At 34.5% G+C, this 27,619-nt stretch overlaps 1 protein-coding gene across 5 annotated transcripts in view; it reads right to left on the bottom strand.

Annotated features, from left to right (window-relative positions):
- Positions 1 to 372: 372 nt before the first annotated feature.
- CACNA2D1 (calcium voltage-gated channel auxiliary subunit alpha2delta 1) overlaps positions 373 to 27,619 on the bottom strand; it is a 516,254-nt gene continuing 489,007 nt past the window's right edge. For all 5 annotated transcript variants that reach the window (XM_046669483.1, XM_046669485.1, XM_046669484.1 and 2 more), the window contains 5 exons: positions 26,042 to 26,097; positions 25,525 to 25,654; positions 22,748 to 22,857; positions 21,536 to 21,618; positions 373 to 4,487 (listed from right to left, as the gene is read on the bottom strand). In XM_046669483.1, the coding sequence (XP_046525439.1) occupies positions 4,371 to 4,487; positions 21,536 to 21,618; positions 22,748 to 22,857; positions 25,525 to 25,654; positions 26,042 to 26,097 (496 nt within the window). In that variant the 3' untranslated portion in view covers positions 373 to 4,370. The remainder of the gene's footprint in view (positions 4,488 to 21,535; positions 21,619 to 22,747; positions 22,858 to 25,524; positions 25,655 to 26,041; positions 26,098 to 27,619) is intronic.

A 27,619-nucleotide genomic window follows, 5' to 3' on the forward strand; every position in this document is an offset into this window, starting at 1 on the left:
TGCTGCCACATTATTGATGAGCAGTGTGTAGGTCCACACCTGGGATCTGAACCTGGAGAGACATGGAAACATTATTTTTGCCTAGCATATTTTTTTTTTTTTTTTTTTTACAATAGAAACCCAAAGTCTGATTTAACTAGTTCCTGAATTCTTTGATGGCAAAAGCACATGTGCGGAGAGTCAGAGTTAGGTAAAGGAGCTGCAGCTGCATCTGTTTCTTTGTAATTGCAAAAGCGCTTTTGTAATCCCAAGTTTTATTGCCACAATTTAGAATTTTCTCCACAGGACGGCCTGCTTTCTTAACATATATTCATGACAGAGACCTCTGTCTCTTTCAACCGGGCTTTTATAATTAAATAATCCAAACTGTAGTGACTTTAAATGATAGGCTTTTATTCTGAATATACTGTTTTTGCACAAGATTTAACACAACATTTTCTGGGATTATAAATATTTTTATAACAGTATTATACAAATTTTTACAAAATGTTTTTATCAGGCTAGTTAATTTCCACAAAAGTTTTAAGAGAACAAAATAAAGGGGAGAAAAGATCTTTTGTTCACAAAGCCACTTGGCCTTTTGCATGGCTGCAAACTGAGCATTTCAAAAAAAGTCTCCCTAAAAGCATGATCCAACAATCATACAGTAGAACAAAAAAGACAGCTTCGTCAGGTCACACTGAAAACTCAACTGGCATCTATATGAGACAGTATCCCATTCGTCTCAGTGGAATTTCTGTGAGTTAATTATGTGGACTAGAAATAAAGTAGATGAAACGATTGGTAAGGGTTGTCTAAGTCTTCAAAATTCTGGGATGTTTTTCAAGACTTGATACTTCCATTTTATTGATTTGCTCTTTACAGAAATGTACACAGAATAGTAGCAATATTAACATTCTGCTATGGGAAAACAACACAAGCTCTAGATAATAAAATATTTGAAATTGTGAGCAAGTAAAATAATCATTCTAGTCTACCCTTAAAAAAAAGTCACCACATCCATTTTGTTTCACTGATCAAACTCCATACCTCTAGACATTTTAATGTCAACTAACATGATTAATGGAATAGTTTACAGTTTTAAATTAAGACATAGAATTTAAGCTTTGGTGGAGTCAAAGATTTAAATGAGATGTAAAATACAAGACAGCCTCAAATAAACAAGTAACACTTGGGTTGCAAAGGTCACTTAAAAGGGATACTGCCTATTTGAACCCAGTAAGGCCAGTTTTAAAGTTAATAAAAGGAATATTATAGGAAAACTTACAAATGGCGGCAACACTATGTTGTTTTTCTCCAAGTTAAGCAATAATGCTTTAAGCATTAGAAACATGAAAAAGATCATACTAAATTCTTATAGGCCAAGGACCTAAAAATCTCTTCAATCAAACTTGCTAATTATGTCATGTTAAAAACCAGTTACAAATATGGACCACGACTGGTGTTTGGCAGTAATGCTGGTTGTTCAAATGAAGAAAATATAAAGAAACCATTAATGTAAAATTTGTTCCTGTAACTCAACACCAATGCAATACCTATTTTGATCTTGTTTTAGTGACAAACTACATTAAGCTGCGTGAGTATAGCAAAAATAAGTGAAGAGTTTAAAAGCTTTTAAGTTGATCTCTTATACTGTTTAGTCTTTGAAAAATGAGTATTTATAACAGGCTATAATTTAAGTTCTTTCAACAATTAGAATTCACAGAAAAATCCTAAATTAAATATAAGAATTTGATGAATGTTACTGTTCTTTAAAAAGTATGCTAAAAGCATGAAGACTAGCATTAGGCATGAGAACGATTTTTAGTCAGAGAGCACGTTCTTACCCAATTTATTAACATGTACATGGTTCTCATAACATCTAAGTTTATTGTATAACAGAAAATAAAGGATCATAGCAAGACGTGTGTATAAATATAATTTGATGGCAAATGAAATCAAATAGGATCCTGCCAAGAGATGCCAAGTTTAACTACAATTAATACAACAATAATGTAGTTGATAAAAACAAACTATTTCAGTGACATTAGCCATGAAAATATATTTAATAGATTTTAAAGATAATTTTAAGGTAGTTTGTTGTATGCTGGAAGCAATTCAACTGTTTTAATGCATGTTGTTTATATACACAAACTCACCTAATTTTATATTTTGATATCCCCTTCCCAACACTTCATGATTTAAAATAGTCTAGCAAAAGTTAACAATAAGTTTTAAATATTTAATTCGCAAACAACATGATTTTAACATATTGTTACTAGAGTGAGAAGTTCCATATTTTTTAAAATCACTTTGATGTTTTCTAAAATGTCAGCATCACTTACAAATGAGACTACAAAATCACAACAATGCATTAGAAATGGGAACTGATGTCAACTCTTAGAACAATAGTTGGCAAAGTGATTCCATTTCCCCCTGCCTCCATTTTTAAATGAAAAATATTTTAAATAAGGAAATGTACACAAACAGTACCTAGGGTATTTTGGTGGCATGAAGGAATTACCAATGTATGCAAAAATATAAACAAAACAAATATATCTTTTACATTATCCTAAAGAACTGGTTATATTTTTGATGTGTGGAGCATATTAAATCATGCTGGATAATGTTAACAAGATTTTGACTTAAAAATGATATATAAGAAAATTTCCAGCATATACACATACCAATATTTGGCATGTTCAAAAAAGGAACAAATGCATTTTACCGTAAAAAAATATCTACACACTTTCAGCCTTCAGCAGAATTATTTACTATAACTAGAGTTATACATGCCTTGCTTTTACCCTTTCTTCAAATACTGTTTAATTCTGAAAATAATTTTTAAAAGCATAAATAATATTCTGCTACCGTATTAATCTATAACGAAATATCTGATTTACTACACTAACCATTTCCACCAATGAGGCTGTATAAAAACAATTTTGATTATTCACAATCAAGTATTCATGTGCATACATATAGATTCAAGGTTTCCTATTTGTTCAGATTATTGTAAAACCCTCATCAAACTGCATGGAAATTTTAGTCAAGTGATCATACCCTTTAAAACGGAGAGACAAAAACAGCAGCAGTAGCAATCTCTAGATTGTACATGCTACTATACAAACGAACAAAGAGGAAACCTAGGATGAGTCTTCATTGAGAACATATATGTGCTTTTCAAAAAATAAATGTGTCAAATCTGATTTATGTACTTAAAATATCTGTACATAGGTTTACAGGCAAAAGCACAAATCTGTATAAAATCCATTAATTCTCATTTCACCGTTGACCTAACCCAATCATTCAGCATTTACATCACACAGTATATTCAGAGTAGATTAACAACGTCTTTAAAGATGACGTAAGTGTAGTACACTGCAAGGTTCAGATTCTTACACAACAATAATGTCACCCAGTTCACTTCTCAATGGACTATATTCTACAGTAAGAGAAAAACAAACTGAAAGTTAAAATAGCAGCAGCATCATGCAAAATACCCTTGTAACCAAAGTTCATTAATCACAAGAAAGAACATTTTCCCCTCCCCCCAACAAGCTTTTCTTAGAGCATTTTGAAATATCTGGCTAGTACCATGGAACTTTACTGTGAATAAATGGAACATTACATCGAAGCATTTATTAAGGGCTTACATTTATGAGGAAATACGTCACATATTCAACTTTCACCCTCAAGCACCTTTAGTTTAATAATTTCTTAGTTATTATTTTCAAAAACCAATTCATTACCCCACCAAAACTTAATTGGTCATCATTTGTTGTGTGTTTGGCAGAGAAGTCACTATTCATAAGGCATTTTATTCATGGCAAATTTTTTATAGAAAATTAGCCATTATTTCTATTTCAGCAGATTATACCACTGTTAATTTTCTCTCAATATACACATTTTTTCAATAATAACTACTTAAAGCAGGAAATAATTTTTAACAGAAGAATAGTGAAGGCAAAAATAAGTCTGTATTTTTCCCACTAGGAATTTTCTTGGTAGAAGAACAAGGATTGTAGCAAGTCAAAATTCCAGGTCAATATCAAGACAATTTGTATGATTCATAAATGATTGTGCAGGGAGCCCTTTTACATGTCATCACCAGCACTGCAACGACACACTCTCAACTTTTCCAATAGAACACAGATAGAATTTTGCTTGGATGTTATACACGGATGATGCAGCATTCACACAAGTTTAAGGATCTGACACCCTGACATGCAGCCAGTGGGTGCCTTATGAGTCTGCGCCTTAGATTTATGCCATGGGATGGGCCCAGCTAGTGTTCTGCTGATTCCATGGTTGACCCTATTTTAACACAATTGAGGGCTCATGTTTTGGCAGGGTCTAGAGTTTAATTATGCAAATTTGTTTTTAGAAGGTCATAAGTGGCAGTGTCTGCTGCCAGATAAAAGCCAAAGTAGTACAAACTGGATTCCGAGGATGGACCACAGGGAGGGATTCAATCCAGAAACACCACCACAGTCAGTATAATCCTCCTGTTGGAAAGAAAAGGAAAAAGGAAAATCTTGAAAAATATTTAGAAAGACATCTTTCAGAGCACCTCATGTTTAGTCCACTTCTGAACTTACCTTATAAAATTGCTATAATTTGAATCCAAATAAATTACGTTCTCCTAGATTTTATTCTTCAACAATTTTTGATAAAGCAATTTCCCTAGTACCATTTGAAGAATGCTTTAAATTTTTAGTTGTGCATTTTGATGATTATGAAAGAAAATACTTTAATAATAAATGCTGTTTTGAGTAATATATCAATTTCTAAATTAAAAAACTTACTCTCATAGTATAAAATATTCCTGTATACATTTATAAGTACAGGAAAAAAATAAAATTTAATAGTATGCTTTATAATTCCCAAGAATTATAATTTTAGCAATTATGCTCAATCAGGCAAACTTTGACACTGGTAAAATAAATAAATCTCAGAAATGAAATTGTGTTTCACATATCCATTATATCCAGTTTCTAAGGTGAACATATCATGCACATGTAGCATCGGGACCTGCATCAAGAATTAAAATGAAGAATAATGTATTCGAACCATAAATAATGAAAGGACAGTCTGAAAACATATATCCAAAATAAGGAGCTAAGCAAGCAAGAGAGATTTGTTTTGTTTAGAGAACCATGAAACATAAGCAATGAATATACTCATTTGGATTCCCCACTGTCTAGTAGTGGCTCATTAGGTTCACTATTTATACAAAGTTATTTTTTGTCTTTTATTCCTAGGTTTTGTATTCTGTTACATTTTCTACGTCTTTTACTTTTTTTTTTTTTTGCTGAGGAAGATTTGCCCTGAGCTAACACCTGTTGCCAATTTCTTCTTTTCTTTTGCTGGAGGAAGATTAGCCCTGACCTAAGATCTGTGCCAGGCTTCCTCTATTTTATATGTGGGTCACCACCACAGCATGGCTGACAAGTGGTGTAGGTCTGCGCCTGGGATCCAAACTTGGGCTGCTGAAGTGGAGCGCTCTGAACTTAACCACTATATCATGGGGCTGGCCCCTTTTACTTCTTTTTCATATACTGAGTTTCATTTTTAAAATCCCTCATATTTAATTATTTTACTAAACATCTTTTAAGAATTCACTAATCCAAGGTTCATCTTCCAATAACCAAAACAGGCTATGTAAGTAAATAAATTTTCTATTCTTCAGAATACTTTTAAAGAGACTCTGAGCTCCCAGAGAATAAGAACATTGGCTTTCTGCTCACTAGGGTTTAATACGGTACCTGCCATTTAGTAAATAAATATAATTACTTTCCTGATTTATATTTTACAGTAGCAGAACGTTTTTCTGTTTGTTAAAGAGAAGTCTGGGGAAAAAGAATCTATTAAGGAAAATTTTATTTTTCAAAAGCTATCTCTCAAATCTAAAGAGAATCATAAAATAATGATCATTCTTAGTCCTCATCCTATTTCACTTTTCAAGAGCATTTGATAGTGTAGAATATTCTTTCCTTGAAATATTTTCTCATGTGTCTTTGGCTAACACATCTTCTGGTTTGCCTCCAAACCTGTTTGTGGTTCATCTTACTCTCTTTGGCTTGAATTCTTTGTCTTCATGCTCCTGAAATGTTAGACTTTTCCAGCAGTTAGTATTCTCTCTTTCTTTCTTTCTTTTTTTTTTTTTTTGGATGCTGAGGTGTACACTTATTTATTTATTTCTCATACTATTTTTTAAAATTTTACTTTTTTTTAATTGCAGTAACATTGGATTATAACATTATATAGCTTTCGGATGTACATCGTATTTCAAATTCTGTGTAGATGATATCATGTTCACTACCCAAAAACTAATTATAGTCCATCCCCTCACATGTGAGCCTAATCAATCCTTTTGCCCTCCCCCTGCTTCCCTTATGGTAACCACCAATCCAATCTCCAATGCTATGTGTTTGTTTGTCATTGTTTTTATCTTCTACTTATGGGTGAGATCATATGGTATTTGACTTTCTCCTTCTGACTTATTTCACTCAACATAATACCCTCAAGGTCCGTCCATGTTGTCAGAAATGGCCAGATTTCATCATTTCTTATGACTGAGTAGTATTCCATTGTGTATAAATACCACATCTTCTTTATCCATTCATCCCTTGATGGGTACCTAGGTTGCTTCCGAGTCTTAGCTATTGTGAATAATGCGGCAATGAACATAGGGGTGCAAGTATCTTTATGTCTTTGCGTTTTCAAGTTCTTGGGATAAACACCCAGCAGTGGGATAGCTGGATCATACGGTAGATCTATTCTTAATTTTCTGAGGATACTCCATACTGCTTTCCATAGTGGCTGCACCAGTTTGCTCTCCCACCAGCAGTGTACAAGGGTTCCCTTCTTTCCACATCCTCTCCAACATTTGTTGTTTCCTGTCTTGTTAATTATAAGCCATTCTGACCAGAGTGAGGTGATATCTCATTGTAGTTTTCATTTTCGTTTCCCTGATAGTTAATGATGTTGAGCATCTTTTCAAATGCCTGTTGGCCATCTGTATATCTTCTTTGGAGAAATCTCTGTTCAGATCCTTTGCCCATTTTTGAACAGATTGTTGGTTTTCTTGTTGTTCAGCTGTATGAGTTATTTGTATATTTTGGATATTAACCCTTTATCTGACATATGGTGAAAGATCTGTACACTGAAAACTATAAAACATTGTTGAAAGAAATCGAAGAAGATACAAAGAAATGGAAAGATATTCCATGCTCGTGGATTGGAAGAGTTAACATCGTTAAAATGCCCATACTTCCTAAAGCAATCTATAAATTCAACACAATCCCTATCAAAGTTCCAACAACATTTTTCACAGAAATAGAACAAAGAATTCTAAAATTTATATGGAAAAAGAAAAGACCCCGAATAGTCAAAGGATTCTTGAGAAAAAGAAGAAAGCTGGAGGTATCACACTCCATGATTTCAAAATATACTACAAAGCCATAGTAACCAAAACAGCATGATACTGGCACAAAAACAGAAATGCAAATCAATGGAACAGATTCGAGAGCCCAGAAGTAAACCCACACATCTATGGAAAGCTAATATTCGACAAGGGAGCCAAGGTCATACGATGGAGAAAGGAGAGTCTCTTCAATAGATGGTGTTGGGAAAACTGGACAGCCACATGCAAAAGAATGAAAGTAGACCATTCCCTTACACCATGCACAAAAATCAACTCAAAAGGGATTAAAGACCTGAATGCAAGACTGGAAACCATGAAACTTCTAGAAGAAAACACAGGCAGTACACTCTTTGACATCGGACTTAACAGCATATTTTTGAGTACCATGTCTGACTGGGCAAGGGAAAGAAAAGAAAAAACAAACAAATGGGACTACATCAAACTAAAAAGCTTCTGCACAGCAAAGGAAACCATCAACAAAACAAAAAGACAGCCTAACAACTGGGAGAAGATATCTTCATTTCTTATTTATACTTTCTCTCTAAGGGATCCAAACCAGGCCTACAGCTTTAAATTTCATATATTTGTTAATAAGTCACATTTATTTTGTTTTTTATTATGAAAAAATCTTTATGTTTTTGTTTTATGTTACTTTTTAACTTCAGTTTTATTGAGGTATAATTGGTAAATAAAATTGTAAGATATTTCAGGTGTATACTGTGGTGATTTGATATACTTACACATTGTGAAAGGATTCCCCCCATCTAGATAATTAACACATTCATCACCTCACATATTTGTCTTTTTTTTTCCTTTGGTGAGAACATTTAAGTTCTACTCTCTTAGCAAATTTCAAATTTGCAGTGTTATCAACCATGTTTTATTAGATCCTCAGCCCTTATTCATCTTATAGGTGAAAGTTTCTACCCTTTTACGAATTCTCCCTATTTCCCCAACCCACCAGCACCTGGCAACCACTTTTCTATTATTGTTTCTGAGTTTGAATTTTTTTTTAAATTTCACATATAAGTGATACCATGCAGTATTTTGTCTTTCTCTGTCTGGCTTATTTCACCTTGCAGAATGCCCTCAAGTTTCATCTATGTTGTTGCCAATAATAGGATTTCCTTCTTTCTAATGCCTGAATAATATTCCACTGTATATTTTTACCACATCTTCTTTAACCATTCATTGCGGATGAGCACTTAGGTTGATTCCATATTTGGCTATTGTGAGTAAAGTTGCAATGAACAAAGGAGTGCAGATCTCTATTTGATATTCTGTTTTCATTTCCTTCAGATATATACTCAGAGGTGGGATTGTGGGTCATACAGTAGTTCTATTTTTAATTTGTTGAGGAACCTCCATACTGTTTCCCATAGTGGTTGAACCACTTCACATTCCCACCAACAGTGCACAAGGATCCCCCTTTGCTCCACATCCTCTCCAACACTTGTTCTCTCCTGTCTTTTGCATGGTAGCCATTCTAACAGGTGTGAGGTGGTATCCGATTTGGTGATTAGCTGATTGTGCTTCTGATTTGCATTTCCCTGATGACTAGTGGTATTGAGCAACATTTCATAGTCCTTGTTGATCATCTGTATGTCTTCTCTGGAAAAATGTCTATTCGGTTCCTCTCCCCATTTTTTAATTGGATCGGTTGCCTTTTTGTTATTGAGTTGTATGAGTTCTTTATATATTTTTGGATACTGGCCAATTATCAGATACATGATCTACAAATATTTTCTCCCATTTAGTAGGTTGCCGTTGTATTGTTTATGGTTTCCTTTGCTGTGCAGAAGCTTTTTAGCTTGATGTAGTCTCACCTACTTACTTTTGCTTTAGTTGCCTTTGCTTTTGGTGTTAAATCCAAAAAATTATTGTCAAGATTGATGTCAAGGAACTTACCCCCTATGTTTTCATCTAGGAGTTTTATGGTTTCAGGGCTTACGTTCAAATCTTAATCCATTTTGAGTTGATTTTTGTTTATGATGCAAGATAGGGGTCCAATTTCACTCTTTTGCATATGGCTGTCCAGTTTACCCAACACCATTTATTGAATAGACTGTCCTTTGCCCATTGTATATTCTTGGCTCCTTTGTGGTAAATTAACTGATCTATATGCATGGATTTATTTCTGGGCTTTCTATTCTGTTCCACTGACTTACGCGTCTTTTTTTAATGCCAATACCATTTTGTTTTGATTAGCTTTATAGTATAGCTTGAAATCAGGAAGTGTGATACCTCTAGCTTTGTTCTTCTTTCTCCAGAATGCTTTGGCAATTTGGGGTCTTTTGTGGTTCAACACAAATTTTAGGATTCTTTGTTCTATTTCTGTGAAAAATGTCACTGGAATTTTGATGGGACTGCACTGGATCTGTACATTGCTGTGGGTAGTATGGTCATTTTAATAATATTAATTCTTCCAATCCATGAAGAGGGAATATCTTTCCATTTACTTGTATCTTCTTCAATTTCGTTCCTCGATGTCTTATAGTTTTCAATGTACAGGTTTTTCACCTCCTTGGTTAAATTTCTTCCTAGGTATTTTATCCTTTTTGATGCAATTGTAAATGAGATTGTTTTCTTAATCTCTCTTTCTGATAGTTCATTATTAGTGTATAAAGACACAGCTGATTATTGTATATTGATCTTGTATGTTGCAATTTTACTGAATTCATTTATTCTAACACTTTTCTTCTGTGAAGTCTTTAGGGTTTTCTATATATAATATCATGTCATCTGCAAATACATATTGTTTTATTCCTTTCTTTCAGATCTGGATGCCTTTTATTTCTTTTTCTTGCCTAAACTCTCTGGCTCGGACTTCCAGTATGTTGAATAAAAGTGATAAGAGTGCATATCCTTGTCTATGTGTCTGATAGATGTTGTCTAATCTTAGAGAAAAACCTTCCAGCTTTTTCCCATTGATGTTAGCTGTGGGCTTGTCATATATGGCCTTTATTATGTTGAGGTATGTACCTTCTATACCCACTGTGTTGAGAGTTTTTATCAAAATGGATGTTGATTTTTCTCCAATGCTTTTTCTGCATCTATTGAGATCATGTGATTTTCAACCTTCATTTTGTTAATGTGGTGTATCACTGATTGATTTGTGGACGTTGAACCTTCCTTGCATCCCTGGGATAAATCACACTTGATCATGGTGCATGAGTCTTTTGACGTACTGTTAACTTTGGTTTGCTAATATTTTGTTGAGGATTTTTGTGACTATATTCTTCAGCGATATTGACCTTTAATTTTCTTTTTTTATAGTGTCCTTGTCTGGCTTTGGTATCAGGTTAATGCTTGCCCCATAAAAGGACTTTGGATGTGTTTCCTTTTCTTTTATTTTCAAAGGGTTTGAAAAGAAATGGTATTAATTCTTCTTTAAATGTTTGGTAGAATTCACCAGTGAAGTCATCAGGTCCTGGACTTTTTGTTAGGAGGTTTTTGATTACTGATTCAATCTTCTTACTGTGAATTAGTCTGTTCAGATTTTCTGTTATTCAGGAGTCAGTCTTGGTAGGTTGTATGTTTCTAGGAATTTATCCATTCCCTCTAGATTGTTCAATTTGTTGGCATATAACTGTTCACAGTAGTCTGTTATAATCCTTTATATTTCTGTGGTAGCGTATGTAACATCTCCTTTTTCATTTCTGATTCTGGCTAAAGGTTTCTCTATTTTATTTATCTTTTCAAAAAAACAGCTCTTAGTTTCATCTTTTTTTTTTTTTTTAAAGATTTTATTTTTTCCTTTTTCTCCCCAAAGCCCCCCAGTACATAGTTGTGTATTCTTCGTTGTGGGTTCCTCTAGTTGTGGCATGTGGGACGCTGCCCCAGCGTGGCTTGACGAGCAGTGCCATGTCCGCACCCAGGATTCGAACCGTCGAAACACTGGGCCACCTGCAGCGGAGCGCGCGAACTTAACCACTCGGCCACGGGGCCAGCCCCAGTTTCATCTTTTTTATTGTCTGTTTAGTCTCTGTTTCATTTATTTCCACTCTGATCTTTGTTATTTCCTGCCTTTTACAAATATTGAGCTTCACTTGTTCTTTTTCTGGTTCCTTGAGGCATAAATTTAGGTTGTCTATTTCAGATCTTTATTCTTAATGTAGGTGTTTATTGCTATGGACTTTCCTCTTAGAACTGCTTTGTCACTTCCCATAGTTTTGGTATGTTGTATTTCCATTTTCAGTGTCTCAAGATGTTTTTTGATTTCTCTTTTGACCCATTGGTTGTTTAGTAGCATGTTGTTTAATCCCCACATATTTGTGAATTTTCTAGTTTTCTTCTTATAATTAATTTCTAGTTTTATACCGTTATGGTCAGAAAAGATGCTTGATATGATTTCACTCTTCTTAAATTTATTAAGACATTTTGTGGCTTAACATATTACCTATTCTGGAGAATGTTCCATGTGTGCTAGAGAAGAAATGTGTGCTTTGTTGCTTTTGGATGGAATATTCTGTAAATGACTGCTAAGTCCATCTGGTCTAATGTATCATTTACTCCAACGTTTCCTTATTGATTTTTTGTCTAGATAATCTATCCATTGACAAAAGTGGTGTATTGAAGTCCCTTACTGTTATTGTATTACTATCTATTTCTCTCTTTAGGTTGGTGAACATTTACTTTATATATTTAGTTGCTTCTATGTTTGGTAAATAAATATTTCCACTTGTTACATCCTCTTGTTGGGCTGACCCTTTTATCATTATGTAGAGACCTTCTTTGTCTCTTATTACATTCTTTGTCTTCAACTCTTTTGTCTGATAAGTATAGCAACTTTCTTTTGTTTTCCATTTGCATGGAATATCATTTTCCATCCCTTCACTTTCAGTCTGTGTGTGTTCTTAAAGTTTCAGTGAATCTCTTGTAGGTAGCATAGAGTTGGATCTTCTTTTTTAATCCATTCATCCTTTTGTACAGAGAATTTGTACATGGACTAAATTCCATTTACATTTAAAGTAATAATTGACAGGTGTGGACTTATTGCCATTTTGTTAATTTTTTTCCAGATTTTTATAATTCGTTTCTTCTTCTTTTGGTCTCTTCCTTTGTGATTTGATGATTTTCTGTAGTGATATTCTTGGATTCCTTTCTTTTTATCTTTTACGTATCTACTATAAGGTTTTGCTGTGTGGTTACCATGAGGCTTACATAAAATATATTTATAATAGTCTATTTTAGGTTGATAACAACTTAAGTTCAAATACATTCTAAAACTCTACAGTTTTATTCTCTGCCAGACTTTATTTTTGAAGTCACAATTTATATCTTTTTATCTTGTGTTCATTAATAAGTTATTGTATTAAGTTATTTTTACTACATTTCTTTTAACATTCATATTAGATTTATAAGTGATTAACCCACCACCATTACAACATTAGATTTTTCTGACTTTAACTGTATATTTCCTTTTACCTGAGGGATTTACACTTTTATGTTTTCTCATTACTGATTAGTGCTGTTCCATTTCAGCTTAAATAAGTGCCTTTAACATTTCTTGTAAGGCCAGTATAGTGGTGATGAACTCTTTAGCTTTTGTTTGTCTGGAAAACTCTTTATCTCTCCTTCAATTCTGAATGACAATATTACCAGGGAGAATAATCTTGGTTGGCAGATTTTTTTCTTTTAGCACTTTGAATATATCATGCCACTCTCTTCTGGTCTGCAAAATTCTGCTGAAAATCTGCTGATGGTCTTAGAGAGATTCCCTTGTATGTAACAAGTTATTTTTCTCTTACTGCTTTTAAAATTCTCTCGTCTTTTACTTTTGACAATTTAATTATATGTCTTGGTATGAATGTCTTTGAATTCCTCTTATTGGTAGCTCTCTAGGCTTCCTGGATCTAAATGTCTGTTTCTTTCCTCATGTTGGGGAAGTTTTCATTCATTGTTTCTTCAAATAAGTTTTCTGCCCCTTTCTGTCTTCTTCTTCTGATACTCTATAATGTGGATATTGATCTGCTTGATGTTATCCCATAAGTTGCATAAACTTTCTTCACTCTTTTTTCTTTTGCTTCTCTGATTGGATGAATTCAATTGTTTTCAAGTTTGCCAATCCTTTCTTCCACTTAATCTAGTCTGCTACTGAAACCTCTATTGAATTTTTCAGCATAGCTATTGTATTTTTCAGTTCTGTGACTTCCGTTTGCTACTTCCTTATATTTTCTATCTCTTTGTTGAGATTCACATTGTGTTCATGCATTGTTCTCATGACCTTGGTGAGCATCTTTATGACCATTATTCTGAAATCTTCATCATGTACAGTACTCTTCTCTGTTTCATTAAGGTCTGTTTGTAGAGTTTTACCTTGTTCTGTTGTTTGGAATATATTATTCTGTTTCTTCATTTCCTTGACTCTCTCCTGTCTTGGTTTCTGCACAACAGATAAAACATCTACCTCTCCAGGTCTCGTGTAGGAGATGAACTTTATCATTCAGCCCAGTGTTAAGTCTTGATTGTATTTCAAACCTTAGTGACTCCCTACAGTTGAGGGTGTGCCTTTAACTGTCAATTTCCCAATGGGGAGGAATTAAGACAGCACATAGATGCAGGCTGATTGGAGGCTAGACCCTCAGGCAGCAGCTTTTAAAGTAGGCAAACAGACTCTTTCAGGGAAAGACTGGGAGATGGGCATTTCTGTCTGTTCCCTCTGTGTGGAGCTCTGGGGGGATAGCCAGTTAGGAACTGTTTGCTAGAGTGCTATGGTACCTGTGAATTCCAGTCCCAGTGGCCACCAGAGTCAAGTGGTAAAGAGGTGTAGCCTTTGGATGGCAGCCTCAAAAGCTGGGATACCATGTGTGCACAAGCTCCTTCCAGGAGGACGCCAGCAACCTGGAGTGGGTCAGAGGGAGAATGTGGAGGCACCTCCCATGTCTCCAGGAAAGAACACAGTCAGACACTAGATGTGTGCTGAATTAGAAGGCTTACCTTCTGGCAGGAGCTTTTAAAGTATGCAAATAGGCCTCCTTCAGGGAAAAACTGGGAGAGGAAATTTCTGTCTGCTCTTTCTTAGCTGAGCCCTGGGAAGATAGCCACAGCAAGTCCTCAAGAGCCCATTAAGAACTATTTCTTTGTCAGTCTTGTGGGTCTCCTGGATGCAAGCCCTACTAGGCTTTCAGAGCTAGGTGTTTTGGGGCCCCATCCCTCAATAGGAAGTCTTAAAAGTTGGGGCACCAGATATTTAGTCAAAACTCTTCACTCCTCAGGGAGAAGCTGGGATCTGTGAGTTCCTTCCCAATTTTATGCCACTGTGCTGGGGTTGAAGCTTATGGCAAGAGTATAGCTCAGCCTTTCCTACCCCTTTCGATGTGGGTATTTTCTCATTTGTACAATGTGTAGGATTTGCTCAGCTAGTTTCTGGATTTTTTCAGAGGGAGTTGCTCTGTTTATAGCTGTAGATTCAGTGTGTCTGTGGGATGAGGTGAGTTCAGGGCCTCCTGTGTCGTCACTTTGAACCAGAACCTCAATAAGTCACACTTTTATATCTTCAGGCCTGAATTCTCCTCTGACCTCTACATTCATTGATCACTACCACCTCACCTTTCATATATCTCAGAAACATCTCAAACTTGCCCCAAAATATTATGTTTCTGAATGACACTTCTAGGAGTAGTGGATCAGATCAAAGACAAGTCATCTGTGATTCCTCCCTTTTTTCTCAAATCTAATCCATCAGCACGTCTTCTTAACTCCAGTTTCAAAATATATCCCCAAATCTACTACTTTATGCTATCTCAGGTCCAAGTCATCATCACTTCTTGCCTAAACTCCTGCAAAAGCTGCCTCACTTGCCTCACTGCTTCTACTCTTGTCCTTTTGCAATCTCTCCTCTAAAAAGCTGTCTTCTTAAAACTATATATCAAATCCTTTCACTCCTTTCTTGAAATTTCTTATCACTCTCAAAACAAAAATCCAAATTTCTTACCAAGGCCTTATGTAGCCTGAAGCCCTGCTGCCTCTGCATCTTCATCCTCCTGTATTCCTCTCCCCTCCCCCACCACTCACTTTGCTCCAATAACACTGGCTTTCTCTGCAACAAGTCAAGGTGTTTACTATCTCAGGGCCTTTGCACTTGTTCTTTTCTTTGTTTAAATACTTTTCCCCTTAGGTAGGGTAACCAGATAAAAAACATGGTGCTCAGTTACAATTTCATTGCAGCTTTTAAAAAAAATTATTTTTTAGTAAATATATCTCAAATATCTCACATGGAAGAGTAGCCCGATACATAGTAGGTGTGCAGTATTAAATAAATGTCTAGTAGGTACTCAGTAAAGTAGCACATATATTGATTGGTTAGAAGCACTGCAAATATAAAATACTAACTAAAAGGCATAACTGTCATTTCACCAGGAAGCCTCCCCAGTTCTGATTCAGTATTAACTTGATGGAATGGAAAATTAGCACACATACGAGAACCATTAATGTATTTAGGATGTATTTTGTCAAGGCAATTCTTATTAATATAAAGTACATCTTTATATTCTAGAAATGTTTTATGGAAGAAAAATATTCTCTCTGGTTCTTATTCCATTGTTTTTATTTTTTACATTTTTAGGGGTTTTTTTTGTTTTTGGTTTCATTTCCTCTGTGTGACGATGAGATATGTCTGTTTTAGTTTGGGAGGTGGTAGTTTAGATAAGCTATTTGGAGTCCCTGAAGTCTGCATGTTGATTCACACTGAAAAATCTGTCTCTTCAGTTTCCTGATCACATTTTCTCAAGTGTTTCGTCTGGTGCAACCACATATACTAAGACAAAATTATTCTGTGAAAGTAAATTGAGAGATATTCTAAAAACATTCTAAATTACAAACGCATAGATGCGGGAGAAACCTCAGCATTTTCTCTGTTTTAAAGAGACCAATCCCACTGACACGATGACCAGACAAATCAGCCTGACTTTTAAAGATTACTATAGCAAAAAATAACACATTGGTACCTTGTTTCAGTTTAACACATTAAAATAGAAAAAGGATGCAGTGCCAATATTATATATATTTATTTTAAAATATAAGAGACTACTTTTATTAGATTTCCTTCTAGGGACCTCTCTCAAAAGACTCTTAATAAAGATATCAACTTAGAATTCCTCATTACTTTTTCCTTTTCCATTTCTCAATATTCATATGATTTTCCCCATGGCTTGCTTTTTAAGAGCATGTATACTAGTAGCCAAAATCTCCTCAATTTTCTCTTGTTAAACAAGTCTTGCTAAACTCTTACTCTGCTTTTCTATTCCCAATCAGATCCTGGAACAACTAATTGCACATGTAACAGCCAAATAATTTTTAATGTATTTAAATAAGTTTAGAAATAAATTTTCCCAAAAGAAAATTTTCTGGTCATTTGGCTAAGAAATTTTTGTACTTTCCTTCCTGAATTATAGTCATCATTAAATTCTCTTCAAAAGGTAACTCACTGGTGAAGACATCTGCCAAATAGAGGCGAACTTTTGAATTTAGAGAGGTCTCTACTTAAGTCACCCCCAGCAGTTTCAAAGAAAATCTATATTTAAAATTATTTAGGCAGGTGGAACTACACAGTAACTCTTTTAATAGGAGTAAGATCCCTAACAAATAACTTGTTCTCCTACACAGCACCTTAACACGCTTATCACATTAACTCATGAGGTAGGTCGTATATTTGTTCAACTATTTATACATGTGTGTATGCATATATACACACATACAGATACATACATTTATTTATGCATATTCAGTTTTCATGCACCCAAGAACATGCTTTTATAAATTAAGTTTTGCATAAAATAATAAACTTCCTCAATGGCACTTATTATTGGATTGTTTTACTTTCTTCTTTGATAAATAAACCTCAGCTTTTTTATTTGTTTGCTCTTCTTTTGCTCTTCCTTACCACTTAGATATTCAAAAAGCTTTTGTCAAAAGGTCTCATTTGAACACTTGTGTTTTAAAGAACTGCTCATGGTATGGGGCTTCATAATTGGATACTTATAATCTATACATCCTTTTTGAACTCCCCAGGGTACAAGGGTCCTAGCTTTGGAATGAGTCATTCTTTAGAGGATTAGGGAGATATCACCTGTTAGAAGACTTTAGAGATGACACCATCATCCCAGCTTTCCTGTGAGCAGAATCTAATCTACCACAAATTTCTAGTTATAGCCAGACTAACACTGAAGCTTGGATTTTGACCTTTATTAGTCCTCAGTGTGGGGAACAACTGTCAACTAAACTCTCAGTATTTTTTGTAATATTTTTTGTTACTTTTTCAACTTTCTTTTGTTTCAGAGAAAATGATACTTCCTTTGCTATCATATCAACAATCAAATAGCATAGACTGGATTTACTGTTCCATACTGCCAGCTGTTTTTAAATACCCAACCCTAGTCTTGTTAATGTAACATATATGTCATGTACATCATCTTCAAGACTACCCATTATATATTCCCCAAGGACACAGGAATATCAAGGAATCTCAGAGATGCTCTTTTCATCTTTCAAAGATAATTTCTTGGTAAATTTACAGTTATGGTGGGAAGGATATCATCACAGGAAAATTAAAAATTCTATTTTTTTGGGGGGGCCTTAGATGAAAACTTATTTTAAAATTCATTGTTACCTATAGATTTTTAAGGCTAAGGTAAAAAGGGAGCTGACCTATTCAAAAGGAAGTTGACATTCAAAAGCACTTCTTCCCATTTTGGGGTCTGATTGATAGCCTATAAATCTTATCTAAAAATTCTGTGATTGATAGAATTAAGCTTTTGAATCAAAGGTGAAAATATAGTGGATTTTTACACTATTCCTCACCTATAAAATATAACGTAATATTTTTTTACCTTTATGTGCTGGTTTGCTCATTTCTAGTATCATCACAAATAGAGCCAAGTATAAAAAATATATTACTACACTTTTCATATGTAAATGGTGTGATTACCTATATAATTTTCTTTAAGGTATCAATTCTTTAAGGGATCAATAAAATTATATTTCAAATAGCTGCCTATATATCAATTTAAAAAATATGTCCATGGAGAGGGGTTATTTATTTTTGATCTTCTATTTTAATTATTAAAATAAGCTAGGTTTCCTTTACTTGGAATCTTTTGCTATGAATACCATTATTTTATTATCCTAAAACAAATTTTATTTTCTGAGATTCCCTGTGCTGTGCCATGTTTTCCCCCCTCTGATGATCTCATTCCATTCATAGTAACGACCACATCTCCACCTAGTGGTTTCCTAATCAATGAATACCTGGACAGCAGTGAAGAAAGAACACAGCAAAAGTTGCTCTAGTAACAACAATCATGGTAACTCCAAAGCATCAGAAAAAAAATTGCAAAACTGTAAATGAAACCTGAACACAAACTCAGGCTCTAAAATATCTGTTTAGTAGTATTGACTATAAAATCCAGAAACTTGTCAAAAGGCTAATAAATAATGATAATTTTGGCCTAGAGAATGTAAGTAATATTAAACCAAATAAACTTAGAAACTGGAAGCACTCCTAATAAAATATTTCAGTAAGAATATCAATATTTTTGGAGTAAAAAAATCTAAAAAGTTTAAACCATATTTCTTAAAAAAGAAAAGAAAAATTAGAATGATTGACAGAATTTCTTAAATAATGCATGATAAAATGAAATGGTTCATTGATTTTATGGTAGCATTTTTTGAAAATAAATTGAGAAGACCAGCTGTAATAATTGTCCTTAGGGTATTTGTCTTTGGTAAAAGTAAGACATCATGAAGCATGTATAATGTTTTTTCCCACATTAACTTAATCTTTATGCAAAACCTATCGAGAAAATACTGATTTTTAAATAAATAGGAAACATATGCTCTGTTGAGGATAAGAAACTTATGCAACCTTTGAAATCAGCTCTTTACAAAACAACATTAGTAGTAGGATTTTAATAACCTGGTTTCATGACATTTATTATAGTGGATTTAAGGATACGGATTATTTTTTTAAATTTCAAGCCGAAAACAAAAACAAAGAAAAATTAGAGAAAGTGACTGACCATCCACACCATATGAAAACTTGCAGTAAAATGAAGATAGGAGCTGACATCATGGTACAGGCACGACTCGTTGTGCATATAAGTTGATCCTATTAATAACGGGCAAAGTAGCAAGTACAGGAAAAGGAAAGAAAACACAAAAAAGAAGACATACAAGATGAGATTTCATGCAATTTGCTTGCAGTTAGCAGTTTATGTGAGCCTCCATCCAGAGCAGATTCACAGTGACCATTGCAAACAAGCATTACTAAAATATTCCACTGCTGAAGAAACACCAGACATTATTAGCACAGTAAGCTACTGAGCAAGAGTTGTACTTTCACACACAATCTAGTGTATAATTTATAGGAATTGTTGGAAATTTTTGTCTTAGTCAAGTCTTTTTAAGCCTTGGTCAAAAGATAGCATCTCCTAGAGTGACTCTAGCAGACTATTATTTTAGGGAATAGGGTTTCTACATGATCTTTAAAATTCATCTGAGTGAATTTAATCTGTCTTTGGTGATAAATAGTTGATGCGTGAGTTTCCCTAATAAGTGACACTACCTTTGGGCCAACATACAACATTCTTTAGGGAATGATTTTACACAGGCAAAACTCCTGAAGGTATGGTAGAACAACAGAAGTCCTCATATCTGGATTTTATTTAAGTCTAATTGGGTAAAATGGAAAAAAAAAAAAGACAACGTAGCTGCAACTTTGAATCACTTTCCCAATCAAAGAAGAATGATCAATAGTCCTCACAGAGATAACTAGAATTTACTGACTAAAACATCTTGCTTTTTTAGTCCTATTTCCCATCACTGATTTTATTTCTTCTTTGCTCCACTCCTAATTTATATTACCTAATTGCATAATATGTATCTGTGGAAATGCTTTATTTTTTCTGTGACAAATGTGGGTCGTGTACATAGTAGGTAAATCTATTCTAAATAAATAATAAAAACCTCTATAAGTGCACACTAATCAATACATGATCTGACATGTTTTTAGAATAAGCATTTCATAAGATGATAATGCTCCATGTTTGCATGCTCATTGGTTTGTGCAAGCCACTTAATGCAAAGGCAGACCTTGAAGAATCAGAATCGGGGAATATTATATTTAAACTTTGTTTTAAAAAGTAAGGAGCCAGCCCTGGCAGCCTAGTGTTAACCACTTAGTGTTCCGCATGCTCTGCTTAGGTGGCCCAGGTTTGGTTGCTGTGCGTGGAACTACACTACTGTCTTGTCAGTGGCCATGCTGTGGCAGCAGCTCACATACAAAAAGAGGAACATTGGCGGTGGATGTTAGCTCAGGGTGAATCTTCCACAGCAAAAAAAAAAAAAAAAAAAGGCAGAAATTTTTATATGGCATTTATGTTTGAGAATAAATTAAAGTTTCTAAATTAAAATAATTTTAAATGCATAAATCTGATTAAATATACAGTAAGTCAGCATAGTATTTATTAAAAGAAGACAGCTGACCTATAGGAAAAGCAGTGGTCATCTTTAGATAATATACATTAAATACGCTTCGTAAAATGTTATCAACTTAACCCTATGTAATAGACCTTGTCTAATTTCAAACAAAATAAAAATAAATTAATACCATTAAGAGAAATAATACAAATCTAATGTGTAAACGAATCAGAAACCATGTAAAAAAAAAAGAAGAATTAGGAAACAATAGGACAATAGCTGTTTAACAGGCTTTTAAATACACTGAATAAGGACTAAACACAAACTAGTAAAAATATAACAAAAATAACTTTTATATCTTCAAGATTGGATTATAATGAAAGTAGGCAACTCATATAGCATAAATAACATTTACTGTTAGTTATGTTAATATAAAGTCTTTAAAATCATTGGATTTGTGACCTTAGGTTGTTAGTAAATTGATCAGAATTGTGTTTGAAAGTACAATTTCTGTGGGAAGGACAGATAGGAGAAGCGATTGTTAAGCTTATGCTAACCATAAAAAATATTGAAATGAAAAATCTATCTACCAGCAAGTACTATGGTTTAAGACATTATGTTTGAGCTAAAATTGCAATTTGTCTCTTTAAATTCTTGTGGTCAATGACCATTGAACTATGGTATTTTAATAAAGTAAACATTCGGTCTTACCAGGACATTGTTATCAAAGCAGACATCAGGCCCTTTTCGATATCTGGGTTGCTTAACCATATCACAGGGGTCTGGACCATCAGCTAAAGAAACTTGTTAAGGAATATCAAGTTAGTTTTTCTCACAATATTAAAAAAATACAATGCAATATATTTATTTCCCAAAGCCAGCAAGAGATACCTATGTCATTACGCTAGTCCAACACAACCAGTTCAAGCCCTTAGGAATTTAAGAAACTAAATTGCCACAAATTTTCTCCTGTCAGACGAGGGGCTGTATGAAGAAATCATTTCTTTTTTATTTTTACTGCACATAGCATGGTCCCTGGCACACAAGAACTACTCAGTAAATATTTGTAGAATATTAGTGGATGAAATGCACAAATGATGCAGAGTATAAGATAGGGGCCTACATGTAAAACATAGCATAAGAGAGGACCAAGGTGCCTCCTATTTAGCAAGACAGAAATATAAACTAATTTCTAATAATAAACATCAATTCCAAACATAGGTGAGGACTATTTTTAATGGCAAAAATTACAGCCATTTTACAGAACCTCTGCCTACAATGCTTTAATAATCATTGCACTGTCATTTAGCATTTTACTATCAGAAGTAGTTTTAGTGTTACTGCCATTGCAGTTGTAGCATATGACAGGATTTCCTTCTTTTCTTTAAGGCTGAATGGTATTCATTGTAGGTATATATCATATCCAGCTCCATTTTTGATGACTGACTGTTGACAGCTTTCAAGCTACATTACTCCCTTTCCCTTCTGCCCCACATCTGGGCAACCTGATAGGGAAAACCGAGTGCTCCTTCCTTTGGCACGACCTGGAAGTTCAAGCCCATAAGTCCCAGCTGGCATAGACAAAAACTCAGCACTACTCCTCACCCACATATCAATCCCCAAGCCAGCTGTTCCTCCCTGCTCTCTCAAGCCATCTTCAGATCTACTTGGGAACCTGCACTGCTCTTTCCACAAAGCCTCATTATGCAAGTAGGAAGCTTTTCACACTCTCGGTGCATGTGTAGCATCATTTGTCTTGACATCCAAGCCAAATTTTGCGTGAGGGGTCCTTTCTGCCTCTGTGAGGTGATTGTAGCACTCTATAATATTTTTTTCTTTAAAGCATAAACAATGTGACAAGGTTAAAAATGCATTACTTTAAGATGGCTTTCTGTTCCGAACATCGCCGACATCAAAGGATACAAGTCTGCTCTGCTTGGATGAGCAGTCGTGTGTCACAGGGGCAAGTCCCTTTGCTCTCAACCATTATGAATATTAAGTTGGTGTTCATAAGTTTTTCTACATGAAAGATTCTGCAAAATAAATATTTAAAAGTCACAGAAAATGAACATTATCTTTTGGGAAAAGAATAAAAGTATTTCAAATATTCTCACATATTTAACTGAAAGACAGAATATGACCTCTTGAAACACAAAGAATCACCAATGCAAACAGTAAAATAGAAGGAGAATGATTTCAGAAGAGAAAGATTATCATGTTTTACCATTTATCAGCATGCACATATTACCTCTCTCAAATGAATACAAAAAAATTGCAACAGGTGTTTTAAGTGTGACTTTTGTTTTTCAAGTGTTAGTCCTCAATGCAAAGCAAGTACTATTTAGTTGTTGAAACTCATAGAAAAAATGTTTTATTTTACATGTTTAAGAAATTGTGGGGGCTGGCCCTGTGGCCGAGTGGTTAAGTTCACATGCTCCGCTTCAGCGGTCCAGGGTTTCACTGGTTTGGATCCTGGGCACTGACATGACACTGCTCATCAGGCCATGCTGAGGCGGCATCCTACATAGCACAACCAAAACGATCTACAACTAGAATATACAACTATGCACTGGGGGGTTTTGGGGAGAAGAAGAAAAAATAATATTAACAATAATAAAGAAAAAAAGCAAGAGGAGATTGGCAACAGATATTAGTTCAGGTGTCAATCTTTAAAACAAAAAAAGGAATTGTGGTATTTATCACTGAAAGTATGCCAAAGTTGCCTTACTTTATAGATAAGAAAACTAGGACCATGAAAATGGCTAAGCAGGGGCTGGCCGGGTGGCACAGTGATTAAGTTCGCACCTTCCGCTTTGGCGGCCCGGGGTTCACAGGTTCGGATCCTGGGTGCAGACATGGCACTGCTCAGCAAGCCATGCTGTGGAAGGTGTCCCACATATAAAGTAGAAGAAGATGGGCATGGATGTGAGTTCAGGGCCAGTCTTCCTCGGCAAAAAGAGGAAGATTGGCAGCAGATGTTAGCTCTGGGCTAATCTTTCCCCCCCCCCAAAAAAAAAAAAAAAAGGCTAAGCGTCTTGCCCAAACTAATGGCAAAATTAAAGTGCTATTCATCAAACTTTCTGTGAAGAGGGAAATGATTTCTGCTTTGTCAAATATGGTAAACAATTGCCACCTGTGGTTACTGAGCACTGAAATGTGATTAGTGTGATTGAGGTACAAAATTTTAATGTTAATTAATTGTAGTTGATAATTGAAATAGCACCTGTGGCTGCTAACTACTGAGTTGGACAACACAGATATAGACAGAATCAAGGGCTTTAAATTCCATGCAGTGTTTTTTCCACATCTTATGCTGCTCTGCCTTCTTTAGCAACCAAGATAAAAATGTAAATCTGTCAGTAAAGAGTAACTTTGTGATTATACACTTTCAAAGAAGGGGGATTTTTTTTCTTTCTTCCTCACTGAACTTGGGACACAGCATAAAGCAAATCAAAAGAAGCCATGATTCAACTTAATATCTTGATTACATTGATCTTTACATTCTACTTTAACTTTGCTATTACTGGATGTCAGGTAATGAAAGGCCCAAGGACTCTGAAACTCTTTTTCACGTATCCATTAAACAATTCTGTTTCCTGAAGTTGACAGCCTGATATGCTAATCTCTAAACAAGATGGTCTGTTTTTTCTGAGTTATCCATGACTCCTCCCCTTTCCTCTCATTGTCATATCCTTGAACTCCTCCTAGGACACAGAGGTTTGCTAAAATAAGTCATAAAAACATACTGACCACATCTATTAAAAATTCATGCAAGTTTAACTTAACCCCTTCCTGAAAGTATTTTTTTTAATTGTTATAAACTTCTTTTCTGAATCCCGTAGCAATGAAGTATTCCAGCCCTGTCACCTGCTCCGATTACCTCACCTCCTCATATTTCCCCTTCTCTGTATTAATGTTTCTTCTAGAATAACCTGGCCTCAGTCACTAAAAACAAAGTGTCCCAACTCTGTGCCTTGTAAATTGTGACTTTCTGCTCCATTCTCAGGGATCCTGTGACATGAATTATCACTTTCCTTTCAAGACTTCAATAATCGCCACCTTGCCTTTCTCCCCTATCCCATTACAACCAAATTAAATTCTCCATCTCTTCCCAAAAAGTTTTCAAGATGTTTTATCAATACTGATGACTAACAGTAACTCTGACCTTAGGAAATGATCTCCTAGTTCCTTCAGTTTAAAACAAAAGATACATACAATTCTAAATTTATTGAAGACTAGAAATAAAACAACACCCTCCCCACCCCGAACATCTTTTGGAGAACCTGTTTAGTGACCACAGGTAAAAAGAAATATTTGGCTTAAAATTAGAATTACTTGTATAATTAACTCTAATCAACTTTATATAGGAAGGTTTTTTGTCTGGGTTCTTTTAGACAAAAAATACATTAAAATATAATCAAATTTCCCTATGTTCTCCCTAAAAGTGGGTGTGATTATTGTGATAATATAATTATTATTATAGTTGAAGGGACTACAACTTATCAAAGTTAGCATTAATTTAAAAAACTGTAAATTTTAAAAACCTACACAGAAACTGAGGATTTCTGATGTTTTCAACTTAAAACTGTTACTCATATCTCTGTCTTGAACAAGAATCTCCATTATTTCTGTAATGATTATAAAAGTGAATACAATTTTTAGTGAAATAAGACTAGTCTAGAAATATAGAAACAAATTACCTGGAACAGTTTCCACAGTCTAATACACCACTGAATGATTTGCTATCATTATCGAAGAAATACTGGGTTTGTTCAGTAATGCAACTCTGCTTTGACAGAGAGGCCGTAAAATCATCCTCTTCCATCTCAACTGTGGAGAAAACAAGGGCCATCACTATGAGAGGACACTACAGTCAGTCCCCTGGAGCCTTCATTTCTCAGGGAGCAAAATAAATGTCTAAGGGCAGGTGCCTCGACTGGCTTGCTTGCTGCTGTATAATATAGAGGCAGCCCTAACAGGTACCCAATAAATATCAATAGAAAAAATTAATTCAAATACAACTGAAAAATGGAGGCCAATGTGGCCTGGGAAAGTTTCTAAAGCGTTAGGAAAGTTTTGAAAAGAAGATTTCAACCTACAAAAGAGTCAAGTGGACAAACTCTGTCTTCTACACTTCCTCTCTGAGTTCGTAGAACTCAGCACAACCAAAAAGAAAATTTTAATGGTCATTATGACAATATCTGAGCATTTACCTACCTGCCTCAAGAAGTCGTGGGAACGTCAAACTCAAGAGAAGTTGCTGTAGAATCGACCTGGATTTTAAATATGAATAATTATTGATAAAAATCTAGATATTTTCCTTTATAAATTATATAATAAAAACCTGAGTATTTTTGCATATATACATAAACACATATTTCTTTTTCAAAAAAACTGAGAATTTGCTAACAGAAAGTTTAGGAGCATTTTATATAAGTATTTCTTAAATTATACAAAACATCGTAAATTTTTCTGTAAAAGTCATGAAGTTGGATGTGTTCATGACCAAGAGAAGGAGGCACATATATGTTTGAAGAGGTGTAATATGAAATGACATTGTGGAAAAGTGGTAACTCTAAGAGAGAGAAAGTCAACAGTTCAGTGCATAGGTTTCACATTAAGGATTTTCTCCTTATTTTAGTTTTTAAAACTCTGTGATGGAAAAAAGATTACTTTGTGCCATGAGTTTGCACACTGTTTACTTTACAATATAGAATATATTTGTAAGTACATAACGTGACATTCATGAAATAAAATATACATATTATATATAGGGCATATGACGTGTTTTGGTTTTATAATAAATGGTGAGTAAGCCAAATATTAGTATAAAATCATCTGGATCTGAGTTTAGGAAAAAAAAAGGCAGGTGGTGGTTGGGGAGGAGAGAGATTATGGCCAGAAAATGGCATAAAGGAAATCAAATATTTTGGGATTACTGTGAGATTTAGAAAACCTATGTAAATTAATATATAAATATCATTGTCACTTCAGAAAGCACCATTTTCACTATTTTTTCAGAAAAATAGGAGTTTTAATCTAAAATCTTTGCTACTTTAATAAAATGGTATAATTATTTAATTTTAGCTAGGAAAACCTCAACATCAAATGTTATAGATTAATCTACATAGAATAAGGCATTGCCAATACAGTTGGATAATGATACAAAAGAAAGGAAGAAAGGAGGAAAGAAAGGGTGGCTGGGAGGGAGAGGGGGAGGGAGAGAATGCATCCCAGATACAACAGGAGATTTAGTTACTTGACTGACCAGAACCAAACAATGACAAATTTGATCTTCCAGACTATCCACAGCGCCTCAATGAACAGTTTAAATGTCTTATTTCCATAGGTGGCAGGGTATAGGTGAGGGGGCATGAAGGAGGTAGGCAGGGTAGAATCAGTAAAAAGAAAGAATTAGATCCCTTTCAGCAAAATGATGCCTCTAAAACTATGCCAGCCTTTGCATGAATAGCAAGGAGGTAGAAAGATAAGTCAACATGCCATGATTTTGATCAATGAAGACATCTAATTTGGACATTGAAACCAACAAACAGTAACTTTTTATAGATCAGCACACCTAAAATTTAAGGAATTGAGTATAATATTAAAAAAACATGACAAGAGTTTAAGGAGATCTATAGAAAAAAAGAAGCCTCTGAAGAGGCTGAAGTTTGCATAACCATAAAATTGTTTTCATATGAAAAATTGAGTAATTGTAACAGTTTTACAGTGACCACTTAAGAAAAACTATTTATAAATATTACCAATATGTGCTATGAGAAATGAAAAAAAGAA

This window comes from Equus quagga, chromosome 8 (assembly GCF_021613505.1).
Source record: "Equus quagga isolate Etosha38 chromosome 8, UCLA_HA_Equagga_1.0, whole genome shotgun sequence".
NCBI lineage: Eukaryota > Metazoa > Chordata > Mammalia > Perissodactyla > Equidae > Equus > Equus quagga.